Source organism: Arvicola amphibius, chromosome 12 (genome assembly GCF_903992535.2).
Source record: "Arvicola amphibius chromosome 12, mArvAmp1.2, whole genome shotgun sequence".
Lineage (NCBI taxonomy): Eukaryota > Metazoa > Chordata > Mammalia > Rodentia > Cricetidae > Arvicola > Arvicola amphibius.
Window position 1 is genome coordinate 14,771,096 of NC_052058.2, and position 16,718 is coordinate 14,787,813.

The following is a 16,718-nucleotide window of genomic DNA, read 5'->3' on the forward strand; positions in this document are numbered from 1 at the left end:
CTGGGTGGGTATTTTGAGAAACTCAAGGGGTTGTCTTTAATTTCAGCATGGCAGCCTGGCCCTGCCACCCTGCTGTGTTGGTCACTGGGAGCTAGTGGACCAGTGTGTGACCTTAGAGAGAGAAGACTGGGTTGGCAGAGTGAGGGGGAGGAGCTGCACTGGGGGAAGTCTTGGGCTCCCTAATGGCTCTGAATGGGAAGGTGTGAGAGCAGGGTGGACTTGCTGCCTTGACCTGGTTCAACTCTCAGGGTGGTGTTGATGTCGGGTGCTGCCTTAGGGTCATGTAGCTGGGCAGAGGCTTTCTGGAAGGTGTGTGGATAGTACATACTTGAAGCCCAGTGATGCTCAGACCATGCCTGGTGTGGTTCGGTGTCTGGAATGAAGAAAACCTCAGTGGGCTACTAGGGTCAGGAGCTGTGCTACAGGGTCAAAAGCAAGCAGGATACAGACTGGTGAGACACGGGAGGATCTGTGTGGGTGTCCTGCAGCTGTCAGCCCTCGCAGGTCTTTTGAGAAACAAGCGCATGGGGAGGGAGGAAATGATGTTAGTTACTTGTTTATTGCTATAATGTCACCATGACTAAGGCGACTTAAGAGGAGAAAGTTTATTGGAAGCACAGTTTCAGAGGTTAGAGTCCATGACCATCACGGTGGGGAACATGGCAGGCAGACACAGCACTGGTGCATGTGCAGGGAGGGAGAGCGCTAACTGGGAATGGCATGGTTTCCGACACCTCAAAGCTCACCCCCAGTGACACATCTGCTAATTCTGCCCAAACAGCTCCATCAACTGGGGACCAAGTTTTCCAGTATATGAGCCTTTGGGACCATTCTCATTTAAACCACCCACAGATGTGTTCGTGTAGTCTGCAGTATAAGGCAAGCAGGAAGTGCACAGCAAAGTGGTCTGTCAGATTATGGCAATGTAAATTTTCTTAGTTATAAAAATGTTGCTTCCTTCTCAGGTCTTAGAGATAAGTTCAGGCCTCCTGCCTGCTCTTCTGGAGGCAGGCGTGGGGTGGAATGGGAAGCTCCTGTGAGCTGTCTACAAAGGCTGTGTCTTGAGTTGGTAGGCACTTTACTAGTGCCCATCCCAGGCACAAAAGACCCCTGCCCCACCTAGAGTCCCAGTCTGGAGTCAGCGTGCCAGGAGGAAGCTGAGGCTGGGTCTGTCACTGTCTGAGCTTCAGGTCCCAGAGTGAGTGCAGGTCATGTTCGGTGGTGCTGTCCTACCCAGGAGGCCACACTGTCGGTGGTACCTGGGCAGTCCTATTGGCCTGTGTGTATCCCTCTAATGGAAGCCCCACTCTGACCTCCCTTGTCTTCTAGATGATGCCTTCATCAACCCTCACCTGGCTAAGATCTTTGAACGGGTTCGGCAAAGTGCCGACTTCATGCCACTGAAGCAGATGACGGTGAGGTTTGCAGGAGGGGTGTGGGGTGGGGAAATAGAACTCGACCCTGGGGATCTAAGGACCAAGCTGAGTATATATCAGGGTACCCCACATAACCAGGCTGTGCTCCTGTCTTCCATGGCCTCTTTCCAGAAAACCCTCAACAATGACCTGGGCCCCCAGTGGAGGGACAAGCTGGAGTACTTTGAGGAACGGCCCTTTGCGGCTGCCTCCATAGGGCAGGTGCACCTGGCTCGCATGAAGGGTGGCCGTGAGGTGGCCATGAAGATCCAGGTAGATGGCTCTGTGTGCTGTGTGTTGTCCTCACAGGATTTCAGAGGGGGGGCTTTCCCCATGTCTCCTGAGACACCGTCTCTCTGTCCTTAGCACCTGGGCTGGGCAGTCTGCTAGGTGAAGAGTCAGGGGGTGAAGCTTCCCAGCAGTCTCGGTGCAGGATGTGCGTTAGGGCCTGTATGGAACCAGTGGCTTTTTCTGGGGGCAATGGAGAAATGGAGAGCAGGGTGGAGACAGGTCAGGTCATGGCGACCTTGTTTTAGTCTTGGCTTTCATTCAAGGATCTGGCCACAAATGGCCGGGAAGCTAATGGGCAGGGACAGCATGCACTGCCTCCCCACGTACCTCCCTTCCCTCTTTTCAGTACCCTGGTGTGGCTCAGAGCATTAACAGTGACGTCAACAACCTCATGGCTGTCCTGAACATGAGCAACATGCTTCCAGAAGGTCAGGCTGGGCTGCAGGCATGAGGTGGGGGGCTGGGCTCTGGAAATGCCAGGGGACAGTCCTACAGAGCCCCCCGTTCCACCTCATACCCTTTCCTGCACAGGCCTGTTCCCTGAGCACCTGATTGATGTTCTGAGGCGGGAGCTTGCCCTTGAGTGTGACTACCAGCGGGAAGCTGCCTATGCCAAGAAGTTCAGGTATGGCTCTTTTGGGGCCCCCAGGAGTCTGGGGGGGTACTGGGGTGGGCAGGCTTCTCTGTATTTAAGGAGGGGTGGTCTTAGAGCTAGGTTGTGGCCACATCCTCCCCACTCAGAGTAGGTTTCCCGAGAGGGCTCTCCACTTGGGGGCTGTGGAGGGTCCAGACTGGCTGTGAGCTCCCTCTCTACACAGGGAGCTGCTGAAGGACCACCCCTTCTTCTATGTGCCTGAGATTGTGGATGAGCTATGCAGTCCCCATGTGCTGACCACCGAGCTAATAACAGGCTTCCCCTTGGACCAGGCAGAAGGGCTGAGCCAGGAAGTCCGGAATGAGGTGTGCTCAAGATGAGCTGTTGTGCTGAGAACCTGATGGTGTGAACAGAGACCCTAAGCCCTTCCTGGGGAGGCTGGACAAGGGGGTGATGACTGCATCCTTACGGTGGGATTCAGGAGGCAAAGACTTGTGGGTCACTAGGCAGTCTGTGCTGCCTGACCCAGGTTTCTACCCTGTCCCCAGATCTGCTACAACATTTTGGTGCTGTGCCTGAGGGAGCTGTTTGAGTTCCATGTCATGCAGACTGACCCCAACTGGTCCAATTTCTTTTATGACCCTCAGCAGCACAAGGTAAGCTCCAGCTGAGCCTCACGCGAGGTCTCGGGAGACCTGACCTGCAGGACTCCCCTTCTCTCTGCCCTGTGCTCACAAGAGTAGGACAGATCAGTGTTGTATCTCCATCTGCAGGTGGCTCTCCTGGACTTTGGGGCAACTCGGGAGTATGACCGATCCTTCACTGACCTCTACATTCAGGTAAGACCGGGAATGGGGCCTTGGCCAGTGTCCTGCAGAGACTAAGAGTCAATGCTGGGACTGAAAGTGTGGATCCCAGGCCAAGGGTTGGCAGGCACACGAGAGGGTCGTGGTAGTGCAGAAGCCTCTCTGTTCTACCCAGGTCATCCGTGCTGCAGCTGACCAGGACAGGGAGGCAGTGCTGAAGAAATCCATAGAGATGAAATTCCTCACTGGCTATGAGGTCAAGGTGAGCAAACAACTCAGACTCATTGGGAGGTCAGGCCCAGCTCCCTGTAGACATGGCTGTCTTTCCTTGGTACCTAAGCACCAGCTGCTCTTGGAGGCCTCCTTATGCCCAGCATTCTGAAAACTTGGCACTCTCTAGGAAGTATGTAGGCTCGAGCAGAACTGTCAGGCTTAAGGTGTACCACTTCATGTCAGCTGCCCACCCTGGCTGCTAAGAGGCAGGGGATGGCTTGCCTGAGTGGGCAGAGTACCCCAGTCTTTAGAACCTCCTCACCCAGCAGCTACCAGGGAGCTGAGCCTCTCTGACCTGGGTTCATACCTCTGGTAGGAGTGCACCATCAGGGTGGGAGTACATTCCAAGCTGACCTCCCGCTTCCTGTGTGCAGCCTTGATTTGTCCCCACCTGGGTGCCCCTGTCCCTTCAGTGCCCTGCTGGTGACAGTTACTTCTCATGCATCCTGTGCGGTGACTACTGCTGTGGCTAGGAACTAGGCAGGTTCCCCAATGCTCTTATTGTGGCCGGGCCCTGCCTACTCTGCGGGATCTGTAGTTAAGTTTGTAAAGACAGAAATGAACACTGAGGAGCGACGGCTCTGCACTCCCCCTAATCTCCAATGGAGGCCAGTGAGTCTGTGTCTGCCTGGTTCTTGAGGTTTGGCCTACCTATTGCCATTGTTTGATTAAAACCCAAACCATTCTGTCACCACCTCTCTGATGTCCTTCAGCCTGAAAACTTGGTTCTAAGATTGGAAACTATGATAGGACCTGGGGCTGGGGCTTCTGACCTAGTCATCTCTGCCCTTCCTCTTGATGTAGGCCATGGAGGATGCCCACCTGGATGCCATCCTCATCCTCGGGGAAGCCTTTGCTTCAGAAGAGCCCTTTGACTTCGGCACGCAGAGCACCACCGAGAAGATCCATAACCTGATCCCCATCATGCTGAAGCACCGCCTCATCCCTCCACCGGAGGAGACCTACTCTCTACACCGCAAGATGGGTGGTTCTTTCCTCATCTGTTCCAAGCTGAAGGCCCGCTTCCCCTGCAAGGCTATGTTTGAGGAAGCCTACAGTAACTACTACAGGATGAAGTCTGGACTGCAGTAGGCTTGCCATGGGCCAGGCTAACTAGGGGCCGTGCCCTCCTTCAGGCTCAGTCAAGCAGAGGGAGGATGCTGAGCAGGAGCCACAGCCTCCACACATAGGGAGTGAGCAGAGACCTCACTCTTACTTCTGTGCTGTCTAGCCAAAACGCAGGCTTCTTCTGCCATCTCCTCCCTGCTGTGATGTCCACCAGGAACACAGAGCAGAGTAAGATTAAAGCCTTTGGGGTCTAGTTGGCCATGTGGAATGAAGCTTTGTGTGTTTCTGGGTGAGCTTGTGTCCCTGCCCTTTGCCACCCCAGCCTGTGGCCTGGAGCTAGCTCAGGACAGTAGGGCAGCCACCCTAGCTGGGTCTCAGCATGGACAACAGATCCTTCTCAAGAGCAAAGCAGGGCCAGGCGGTGGTGGCGCACGCCTTTAATCCCAGCACTTGGGAGGCAGAGGCAGGTGGATCTCTTTGAGTTCAAGGCCAGCCTGGTCTACAAGAGCTAGTTCCAGGACAGGCTCCAAAGCCACAGAGAAACCCTGTCTCAAAAAACAAAACAAAACAAAACAAAAAAACAAAAAAAAGGAGCAAAGCAGGGCTGTCACTGGAGGGGCAGCAGGCTCCAGCATGTTCCAGGAGAGGTAGGTAGTAGCCCGCACCAGGGGATCAACACAGGCTCTGTTTGTTTGTATGTCTTGTAATCACACATTCACACCCTTTTGTTCAATAAAGAAATGTGTTGGGGACTACTATTTCCTATGTGTTCTGGGAATCCTGGGAATGAGGTGGCCCCATTGGGTGGTGGGCTTTACCTGTAAAGGTCTGTGATCCAGAACATCTGTTGCTCTTAGTAAGGACAGAATGTGGCAATATAGGCCACCATTAAGAATTTCTTTGCATTCATGTCTCTGACCTCAGGGCTTCATTGGCACTGGGGGTTGAGCCCAACGCCTTACAGACATGAAATGAATGGTCTACCACTGAGTTGGACCCTCAGCCCTTTTACTTTTGAGACAGGATCTCAATAAATTACTCAGGCAGGCCTTGAATTTGTAATCCTCTTGCTTAGCCTCCCAAGTAATTAGGACCACAAGTTTGAGCCACCAGGCTTCTTAGGTATTTTAGAGAAAACAAGCTTCTGGGTTTAGTGGCTATAGAACAGCAGGCACTAAGAAATGGGACTAGGTTCTGGGGACAGGAACAGTGTGCCCTTAAACTTCATGCTGAGTCTGTCCTGACTAGGGACCTGACTATCACCCCTGCAACAAATGGCCCACTGTGCCTTTGAAGACGCTTTATTGGAACGTGGTGTTCTTGTCCACGTGGCACAGGCCATTTCTCTGGAAGGCAGATGCTGCCTTTGAGGCCCCTGGTGACTTGTGCATCTGCAAGGGTCCCAGTGTCTACGAGAGGTCCGAGTGATTTCAGTTGCAGTTTGGGCATTCTTGGTAAGATTTCACCCAGCCTTACCTGTGTGCAAGCTTATTCATTCTAATGCACCAGAACATGGATCCAGTGCTTCTAAGGCTGCTCACCACAGGTGCAATCAAATTGCTTCCAGCTTTATATTACAGACAATCTTGAATCTTAAGCAATGACTGAGACATTCTTATTAGAGGAAAAGAGCTGAACACTTGCAGGCATTCTTACCTAAGCCCTGAGGGCAACTTAAAAAGTCCCGGATTGCCGGGCGGTGGTGGCGCACGCCTTTAATCCCAGCACTCGGGAGGCAGAGGCAGGCGGATCTCTGAGTTCGAGGCCAGCCTGGTCTACAAGAGCTAGCTCCAGGACAGGCTCTAGAAACTACAGGGAAACCCTGTCTCGAAAAACAACAACAACAACAACAACAACAAAAGTCCCGGATTAAACCCAGGGGTGAACTGACCTGTGTCCTCTGGGTATATAAAGAAGAGGCCCAGAGGAGGGACCAGCAAGCCAGGAAGTCCTCATACTCTTTACATAGAGAAAAAAAAAAAAAAGACAAAATACTCAATCCTAACAGTTTCTTATTTTATTGTAGTACATCAAAGTCTGGTTAATTAGGTGACCCCAACATAAAATATTGGTGAGAAATTCTTTGTTACATTTTTGACTATCCCACCTTAAATAATTCTGTGCAAAAGAATCCATGTCATAATCGGTAGCAGACACTCTCTCACGAAGTTCCCTAAGACATCAAAGGATGAAACCAAACCAAATGAGTAATAAGAGGCCAAAGCAGTGCCTTCCCTTCCACACACACACTGGTCAGCATCATAGTCTAAACAAAAATGATTACACCCAGGCCATGCAAAACTGTACAATAATATTACAGTGAGAAAAATAATCCTAAAAATTTTAAAATAAATGATATTATACTATCAAATAAAAAGGCAGGTCATCTTGCTTTCAGTGGCGTGGAGGCTGACTGGTGGCAGTCTCCTAAAACTGTAGTAGGGCCTGTGTGAGCTGTCCCTAGGACAGAGGATGTGCTGCGGCTGACTGCGGCAGGGCTCCAGAGGAGAGACGCTAAAGAAGTGAGCCACTGAGGATGAAGTGACACAGACTGGAAAGGGGCAGGGCTGGAAAGGGCGGGTGGTTTGGACAAAGTAAGCCCTGCAGAACTCGTGTGTGGCGGTGGCAGGGGCAAGGTGGGGAACGGGTGTCAGCTAGGTCTATTGAGCTGGCAGAATTCAATTTGTGGTCACTGCCAAGGCTGCTTGTGGGCTGTTGCATCTGGGAGTGGACATCTGTCCCTTTGCTCTTGCTTTTCTTTAATGATACCTGAGGTTCCACACAAGTCAGCTAGCTTTCTTAGAAATAGATGTGATTAATAGGTAACAAAATGACAGGAGTTTAACAAGAAAGAGAAGAGGCTAAAGGAAGGGCTGATGGGAATGATAGGAATTTCAGACACTCCCTTTAAGCTTGGCTAAAGGAAATCGCTGAAAAGCCAGAGGCCATTTATAGTTATCCCCCTCAGTCTTAAAACTGTGCTCACTGGGAAAGAAACATGGCTAAGCACAGGGAGTGTGCACACAAATACATGTATTTTAAGTGAAGCCTGCTTTAGCAATCATTGTCAGGAAGGCTTGTTTTTGGCAACGAAACAAAACAAAAATTAATACATTTGTATACCCACCTAAAACCCACATTTAACAAATTAGCCAGAACTCAAGGGCCAATAAATAGCAAACAGGCTGGACATAGCACCAAGTACTAATCCATAGACACTATGCCAGAAGTGGCTTTGATGCCATTTTTTTTCCACTTAGAGATCAATTTCTGCTGCTGTACACTTTCAAATACCTTGCACGGGGTAGGGAGAGTGACCTCAAGCAGGGCCACAGGCCTTTGTTCTGGTCTGTTATCCACTGCTCTGAGGGATCTTTGTTTCTGGCTCCTGGAAACCTGTCCATCATCGTTCCTCCTCCTCCTCCACAGCTTCTGATGGAACACTCTTCACGTAAGGCTGGGGTAAGTCCAGTAAGACAGAGGTTATTAGGAGAACCCCACCCCGTTTTGGGCCAGGACTGCAATGGGAAATCCCCAGTCCACAGGGTACCATGGGGTAGAGCTTGGGTGGGACTCAAAAAGGGCCCTTTTACAAACAAGCACCTGTAGGCAACAAAAATCCACAACTGGTTGTCAAAGCTACAAACCAAAGGCTCAGGGTGGAGTCCTGTCAGTGTTCTGCCTGGGAAGGAGAGAAAAGGGTAGGGGGGGCAGGGGGGAGGGGAGCCAGTTCTATCAAGGCAGACTGCCAAGTTCAGGCAGATAAAACAATAAGGCTCTGACCAAACTCAAGATCTGATCCTTATTTTTGGATGCACACAAATATACTTTTCCAAAAGCAAAATGATTCAGATTAGAACAAAGCAAGGCCCATCCAAAACCAAAATGTATTCATGTCTGAGTCAGTGGAGAATCTGGACGTCAAAGCTGTTATTTAAACAGACCCCATCAGAAGTGCTTCCATCATCCCTTACCCCCTCCCAACTGTAACCTCCTCCATAAGGCAGCACCTCAGGAATCTGTGCCAAGTGTCAGCATGCCAGGCAGGTTAATAATAATTCAGAAATTATTTTAGGCGTGTTTAAAGTGGGGAGAAATAGTGGCTTTTTCAACCCCAAAGAGGTGAAAACAAAGAGTGGCAGGGCCTCTATATTTGCATGGGATATTATAGTTTCCATCTTCTTTGTGTTCTTAGCTGGTGAAACACGTGGGCAGAGATAAGTTCTGGTCTCCATCTTGCCTCCTTAGACAAGTACAGCAGCAGACATCCAGAGTGGAAGCTGGCCGACATCCACGGCAGCCAGCACACCTTGGACCCATGCACAGACCCCACTGTCCCCTCTGGTGGGAAGGCATATTTGGTCAAGGCTGGTCAAGCCCGTGCTTCTGAGGTTTCACATGACTTAGTAGGGAGAAAGAAGCCCTTTCCCCAGGAGTGTTTAGAGGAAGTTTACAACGACCCTTAACCAATCAGGCTCCCCAGTGGGAAGCTGTGCCCAGTCCAGACAGACTCACTGCAACCTAGGGAGGGACAGGATTTAGCCAGGACAAAATAGGCTACACAAACCATTTGATGATCTGTGCCCTTTATGATGGGAAGGGTCAAAAGATGACAGAAATGTCTTTCACATTCATCTGTGCGATATATCAAAATATAGTAAGGGGACATGTTCAAATCCATCACTAAAGAAGGAAATGCCCTGGGAGGCAGGCAAGTGTGTCTCTGTGCCACCCGTGGTGTCCAGATCACACCCTATCATGGCACTAATCTCTAAACATTCCTTAGATTTCCACAGGACAGCAGCCTGCCCCACAGCTGGAGGACAGACACCACGGGGGCTGGGTGAGGGGACCTGACTTCTGCCCTCTTTACAAATGTCACTTGAGGCCTTTCTACCCTGTATATGACTTAGCTGGGAAACAGACAAGAAACAACACATTTTTTTTTAAATTAAATGATCTTTCTTATATATGCATCCATCTTTCATCAAACACAAGATGCTTCTTTGACTATATACATTCAGTATTTAACTTCTACATTTATGTATTTATTTAAACTCTGTATTGTAGTAAAATATGCATTGTTTTAAGTCGTAAGGATTTATTTCCTGGCAACAGTCGGGCTGACGCTCATGGAGGCTGCTGGGCGCTACTTGAGGACTACAGTGAGAACACAACCTGTCTACTCTTAGCGCTGCGTCTGCGCAGTCTGTCTACAAAGCTACCTGGAGGGGGAGGGTAAAGCGGGCCTGGCTGCGGAGGAATCCTTACTGCAGCAGTGCGGAAGGCTACGCTGCTGCCAGGCACGTTGTCGGGGTGCAGAGTCCCTTGCCCGTGGCTACCACGGTCCTGGGCTCACGGATCCCAGCTCCCGCGGTCTGTGCTCTCCAGGGAGAGGCTCTTGGTCTTTCGGGGTGAAACAGGGCTTGGGGGACTGCTCAGGTTGGAGCTGTTGGAAGCTGTGGAATGCCTTGGCGAATCAGAGTCCTGTAAAACAAGGCCCTAGTGAGAGACTTGAATGACAACAGGAGGACATTGCTACCCAAGGCCTCCTCTAGTGCCACACTCCCACCTACTCCTCTAGTGCCACACTCCCACCTACTCCTCTAGTGCCACACTCCCACCTACTCCTCTAGTGCCACACTCCCACCTACTCCTCTAGTGCCACACTCCCACCCATTCCTCTAGTGCCCACACTCCCACCTACTCCTCTAGTGCCACACTCCCACCTATTCCTCTAGTGCCACACTCCCACCTATTCCTCTAGTGCCACACTCCCACCTATTCCTCTAGTGCCCACACTCCCACCTATTCCTCTAGTGCCACACTCCCACCTATTCCTCTAGTGCCAACACTCCCACCCATTCCTCTAGTGCCACACTCCCACCTACTCCTCTAGTGCCCACACTCCCACCTACTCCTCTAGTGCCACACTCCCACCCATTCCTCTAGTGCCCACACTCCCACCTACTCCTCTAGTGCCACACTCCCACCCATTCCTCTAGTGCCCACACTCCCACCCATTCCTCTAGTGCCCACACTCCCACCTACTCCTCTAGTGCCCACACTCCCACCCATTCCTCTAGTGCCCACACTCCCACCTACTCCTCTAGTGCCCACACTCCCACCCATTCCTCTAGCGCCCACACTCCCACCTACTCCTCTAGTGCCACACTCCCACCCATTCCTCTAGTGCCCACACTCCCACCTACTCCTCTAGTGCCCACACTCCCACCCATTCCTCTAGTGCCCACACTCCCACCCATGGGCTTCTCTCTTGTCAGCAGACAGACCCTCTGTGAGATGACCAGAGGGCACACAAACACATAACAAGCACGGGGGCCTTTCACTAAAAAGCAATCAGAAGCTTAGAGCTTCTGGGAAGCCGTGGTTTGCACCCATCTGACAGTCCTTGCTGACCCTTCAGAGGCATATGCAAGGGTGGTAGGATCATCCTGGACAAAGCACTGGCCTGACACATACAGCCGCAATCCACGGCCCATTTACCTCTCCATCATAGTCCCTCGCGGGGGCGTCACTTCCTTGGTCCATACCTCCCGATGATAAAGAGCCCTCTGAGGGAGAGGGCATTGGCTGTCGCTTCGTGTTGTAGCTTCCTCCAGAGAATTCCCTCTTTAGCGCACTGCCATTCTGGGCTGATGACCCTATAAGACACCGTTTGGGAAAAGCTATGTACTTGGAAGAGGCCACGCCTATATAAAAGAGAATAGGCTGCCAAGATGACAAGGCATCCCCCCAATAGGGCAGTAAGCCCAGTGCTGAAGTCTGTCGCCCTCTGGCTTTAGGACTGCTGCTGTATGGACAGTAGACCCCAGGCCATGTGGAGCCCACAAAATCTTTCCAGGGCCACCTGCCACTAGCTGCCTTAGGTGTCTCCACGGGGCTCTCTCAGTATACCATGCTACAGACATATTGGGTCTTCTTCTAACAGAACTCACAGCAGGCTCCTAAGAGACCAGCTGCATTCCCAGCACCAGCCAAGCATCCCAAACACTGCCTTTCAGAAACTCTCACAGGAAACAAAGGAAACAGGTGCACTCCTACTTCACAGCCCAGGAGCAACAAACAGGCCATGGAGTCTCTTTGACAGTGTACCCAAATGCTTTCATCTTAGAGATGGAACATACAGCAGGGCGACCAACAGCACTGACAGCAAGAAAAGAGCAGACAGGAACCTCTGCAAACTTGAGGAATATTGTTAAGAGCCCATTCAAATGTTCTCTATGGTCCTCACCAGTTTTTAGTTTTTGCTTAAGAAGACCTAGTATTTTTACCAAGTGTCAGTAATAGTCAAGGAGACTGTAAGTTACAGATAGACTGTTCCAATATTTTGCTGATTTTATAAATGCCTTTTACATTAAGAATCTGACAAAAATGCCACTTGATGACTGCATGCCTAGCTATGACTACCAACTGTGTGGTCATAGGGTTCGGAAAGGCACTGAGAGGAAGCCCACCTGCTAGACTGTCCCCGATACCCCCAAAGGCCTTCCCTCCCTGGGGCTAAGCCCCTCACACGGCTCCCTTCCAGAGACTACCGTGCTGCTTGTAGACCGGGTTCTAGAAGTACAGCACCTAGCTCCTTGCCGGATCCACTTGACCCAAATTCTTGACTTAGGTATCCTGGTGGCCCTGATGACTCCCACTCCTGAGTGCTGCTCCCTCACAGCTCATGTTGCTCCCCTCCAGTTACCAAAGTAGTCACTGGCCCTGCCCACTTCTTACTTGGAGGGAAATTCTTCTGGAAACATACTCTTTACTCTGACATAGGTCTTTGGTCTCCTGGAGTACATCCCTAATGGAAGGCAGACATTTTTATTTGATTTCCCTAATGCCTAGTTGAGTGTTCAGTTGCTGTCACTGTTGGTCATTTCTCACTCTGAATAGCAAATCCAAACCAGAAGCCTTCCACACCTCTTTTCTTTGTGTCTTAACTAGGTTGTTTTGCCTTCCTTGGTCTCCATTTCTCTCCCCTATGCATGAGGGAAAAGACCTCGCCTTATGGTTTCTCTGAGAATTCACTGCAGGAAGAATGGCATGAAAGCCAGAAGGGTGAAAAAGGCCTTCCCGCGTCCCTGTTCCCAGTCTCCGCATCCCACCATCGTTTATCAACATCAGAGAACTCAAATCCGCCCCAGGGATATACACAGATAAATCTACTTAAATTTATTTTAATTGTATATATGTGTCTTTGGGGTATGTGCACATGAGTTCAGGAGCCCAAGGAGGCTAGAGGCGTTACATGCCCTGGAGCTGGAGTTATACGCGGTTGTGAGCTATCTGATGTGGGTTCTAGGGACTGAACTTGGGTTCTCTGTAAGAGTAGTATGTGCTCATAACTACTGAGTCATCTCTCAACACAATACTTTATAAACATTGGGACTCTTTATATAAAAAGATTAGTTACATTCAATACTCAATCTAAAAAGGGGGTTTGGGCTGATGTAGTTTGAAGGGGCCTGGGAATGAGTGGAATGCATGGTGTCGGCTGACTGAGATCACACGGTGGGACACAGCCTTTGCTAAAGTGCTCTAGACTGATTCTAGGGTGCAGCAGGTGGTAGGCCCGGAATCTCTTGGAGTGAGGGCATCCCTCTTAGAGGGCGAAGAGACCCCCCCACGAGCCTGTCATAACAGAGACACAATAGAAACCACATTTAAGACTGGATAAACATCCCACAGCCATGATGGATATGGATCTGGGAGGATCCAGAAACTGACAATGTATCTTCTCCATTTCTCATCTTTCCTAGTTGGCTATCCTTCCAGGACAGTTGGATGACACATGACGCCAGGAAGAGACATACAAGACAGCAGATGCCTGTTGGAATTCCTGTGAAGTCTTTGTTCATATCTCCACAAATGTCTTCAACTGGGGATCTGACAAAGGCATAGCTTGATGAAGACTAAGGGCCTTGGTAAGAAAGTGAAACCACTTTTAGGCTGTAGTTGGCATGTTGCCAACACTGAACCTCAGCTACTCTAAGATCTCTATCATCCTAGTCCCATCATTACCCACAATCCTAACTAACAAATCCAAAGTCCCTGAAAGAAAAGTGGGTTTTTGTTTAAGTTCCATGCAAATTCATGTAATGGCAAAGGCTCACTGGAAGGGACTGGAGCCAATGCTGGGCTTCATAAAGGCTACATTTATAAATACGTAGTGTGAATGGTCTGGCCAGAATTTTTATTGCATAAATTAATATTACTGTTTGCAATTCTGGAGAATGAACTTGGTTCTACCTGTTTGGAGCGAGGGTAATAGGCAAGCACAACAGGAAGGCTGGTTAGTCTACTGTAGTTCTCAGTCTGCTGACCCAGAGCTACGGCTTCAGGCCACCAGCAGTCATCTGGCTTCCACACATGCAAAGGTTAGCACAGGGCCTGCCATTTTCCCAACTGGCTGGATTTTGCTTTGTGACTGGCATTGCATACTGGCTCAGGATGATTTTAAGGGATGACAGCAAGTTACAATGCTCGACTCCTGCAAACGCACTGATGACTTCTGAAAATGCTCTTTCATCTGAGGTGCTTCCCCAGGCAGCACCTCTCTATGTAGTCAGACATGTAGCACCCTCCCATGAAGAGACAGCAGGCATGTTCTGGGTACAGTGATGAGCAGCATGTACACTGGTGGTCCCTGTGATTATGTCACATAATGATATCACAGCTGTTTCTAGGAAACTGTCTCCAAGACACAGAAACGAGATCTAGAGACACATTTTCTAGAACACACTTTGCCCTTTGGTGATGTGTGATTGCCTATCATTTCTGTTTCTGCCTCTGTCCCTCAGTTCACTTGTTCTGGGGAAGTCAGTGCAAACACACTTGACACCATACAGCAAGGCCCACCCTCATGAGAATGGACCCTCAACCAAGTTAGTGCAGAGGTACAACCTCCTACAACCACAGGATTGAGCTTGAGCTAGATTCTCCAGCCACAGGAGAGTGGCTTTGAGTTGATTGCAGCCATATGAAGGAGCCTAAACCATTCTGACTCGCAGAAACCGTGCTGAGAAAATAAGCTAATGTGTGCTGTGGTGTCTGTCTCATCTTTCTGTTTCCCTACTCTCTCCCTCTTCTCTTCCTCACCTCCCCCAACCTCTTCTGTCGGGGTCTCCTTACGCGGCCCAGATGGGACCCTTGCTAGTCTCTTTCTTCAGCCCTGTGCTGCTGACTATTTGGTGCTTCTGAGTTGTGGGGTGGCTTGCTATGCTTGTAAGTAATAGTGAATACAGCACCACTGAACCTAATGATGCCTGGATACAGGACAGGTTCAGAAATCAATGTTTACTGATTAAACAACAAACGTATCAGGACAATCCAAGCATACAGAGCAACAAATACATTTTCTGACTTTAAGACTTTTGCATAGGAAAGTGGATTCAATATAGTTAGCTTCTCTCAGCCATCAGTGGTTTGGGAGTGAAGAAAGGCTTTGCTGGGGCCCCAGATGTCAGCATACAGATGGTGTCTGCTGGATGCTCAAGGCTGATGCCAAAGTCCGTATATAACCCCATCACAGAACGACCACAGCCCATAACGAACTCTATGAGACTGTAATACTCTTATACACTTAGGCATGCTACTCTGAGCATCAATGTACACTTCCATTCAGGTAGACAAGGGTCCCCATCAACTCTAGCTGGAAATTGTTCCTGGGCGCAGCTCATCTTTCCCAAGGGTCACATTTTCTTTGTGGTCTCACCTCCTCAGCTCTACTTTTACCTCCCCGCTGTGATCACTTGGCAAGGTTCCTCCCCATCTGACCACTTACGTGCGGACAGGCCACTGCTGGCACTCATGGAGCGGCCTGGTTCAGGGCGGGACTTGGTGATGGAGGGAATACTGACGGAGCCACTGAATACTGTCCGGCTTTCCTGAGGACGTGGGTTCTAGAACACAAGAGAGGCACAGTCTTCAGTGGGGAAGACACAGTCTTGTGCAGACATTCTGATTCTCAAGACACAAAGTGATCTTGAACAGGGTGATACAGGTAGGGAGCAACAGGGACCCAACCTTTCTCACCAGCAGGACTTTGAAGCCCTGACATAAAATGAATCTCAGCCCACCAAGGAGTACTCACCAATAAGTAGTGTTTTTGGTTGTGAAAATGTTATATGGTTAGCTAAGAGTGCAGAATTACATGGACATCTGCAGATAATGGAAACATCTTTGACTACAGATGAGATTATTTACTTATGAAACCCGAATAAGCCCATTTAGAGAGGAGTCAATTAAAATTATATTCTTGATAAAAGTGTCTTGTTGACACCATGTGTCATTTGTATGACCATGCCCCAGTTGTTCAGAATCTTTCTAGTTCTGTCCATGAAACCGCAAGCTGTTAATGGAGTAACGTCTGTGCCAGGGGTAGTAGTGGAAACTGTCCTGCTCAGAGCTTCAGGCTAGAAGGAAGAGTGAAGGGGTGCAGGGGCACATCAGAGTCCAGAGAGTGTAGACACTTGAATATACATTCTAAACTTAGAGTAGGCAAACCACATGGCCATGTTACTAACTTCGTTCTTCACTTATAAAGCTTTCTCCTTGTGTGGGTATGGTCCCAAATTCTTGCAAATGTTTTCTGAGGTAAAGGGTCTATATAGTTGGTCTCAGTCTCTCTCTTTCTCTCCTTTTCTCTATCCCTCTTTCTCTTTCTCTCTCTCACTGTGTTGCTTCTCCTCTGGTTGTTTATGAGGTAAAGATAGAGGCACCTTGGGGACTGGTGAGCTGAGGCCAGGAAGTGAAACAAAGCACAACCTGTCTACACTATGGAGCCCTTAGTGTGTTCAGTACCGAGGCTAACATGTGCCTCATGGATTTCTGGGAATCACAGTGGTCACATCTGCAGGAGTCAGGCACTTGCCCTATTCCACTATTGTGGCTCTGCTGCCCTGACCTAATAATGATCCACATGGCCTACTTGTGAGCACCAGTGTCAATAACCTCCTCTTTAATTATATAAAAATTCTTCTGGAAGGGATGGGCACAGATCTTACATACATTAGGCAAGATGCTGGGAATATACACAGAAACAGCTACTTTAAAAAGTAGTCCAAATGTCAAAGCCTGTGACTTTTCTGAAGAATGTATTTGTTAAGAAAAGCAGGTCTGACAGGGCTAGCACGTGCTTCTTTCCCTGACCTTTATGTAGTGCCAAGCTTCTTATTTCAGAACCTGGGAATCTTTGTCTCCTTTAAAAAATTGTGTGTGTGTACACGTAGGTACATGCATGCCAATACATATGTA

The 16,718-nt window shown here is 49.6% G+C and overlaps 2 protein-coding genes across 5 annotated transcripts in view; one reads left to right on the forward strand and one right to left on the reverse strand.

The window, feature by feature from the left end:
- The window catches only part of Coq8a (coenzyme Q8A), a 64,363-nt gene extending 59,157 nt beyond the window's left edge, over window positions 1-5,206 (forward strand). For both annotated transcript variants that reach the window (XM_038350210.1, XM_038350209.1), the window contains exons 7-15: window positions 1,330-1,415; window positions 1,548-1,688; window positions 2,053-2,134; window positions 2,238-2,331; window positions 2,525-2,666; window positions 2,850-2,957; window positions 3,075-3,140; window positions 3,283-3,369; window positions 4,185-5,206. In XM_038350210.1, coding sequence (XP_038206138.1) covers window positions 1,330-1,415; window positions 1,548-1,688; window positions 2,053-2,134; window positions 2,238-2,331; window positions 2,525-2,666; window positions 2,850-2,957; window positions 3,075-3,140; window positions 3,283-3,369; window positions 4,185-4,472 — 1,094 coding nt within the window. In that variant the 3' untranslated portion in view covers window positions 4,473-5,206. The remainder of the gene's footprint in view (window positions 1-1,329; window positions 1,416-1,547; window positions 1,689-2,052; window positions 2,135-2,237; window positions 2,332-2,524; window positions 2,667-2,849; window positions 2,958-3,074; window positions 3,141-3,282; window positions 3,370-4,184) is intronic.
- Window positions 5,207-6,450: 1,244 nt separating this feature from the next.
- Window positions 6,451-16,718, reverse strand: part of Cdc42bpa (CDC42 binding protein kinase alpha) — a 234,611-nt gene continuing 224,343 nt past the window's right edge. For all 3 annotated transcript variants that reach the window (XM_038349025.1, XM_038349027.1, XM_038349026.1), the window contains 3 exons: window positions 15,247-15,364; window positions 10,956-11,113; window positions 6,451-9,935 (listed from right to left, as the gene is read on the reverse strand). In XM_038349025.1, the coding sequence (XP_038204953.1) occupies window positions 9,804-9,935; window positions 10,956-11,113; window positions 15,247-15,364 (408 nt within the window). In that variant the 3' untranslated portion in view covers window positions 6,451-9,803. The remainder of the gene's footprint in view (window positions 9,936-10,955; window positions 11,114-15,246; window positions 15,365-16,718) is intronic.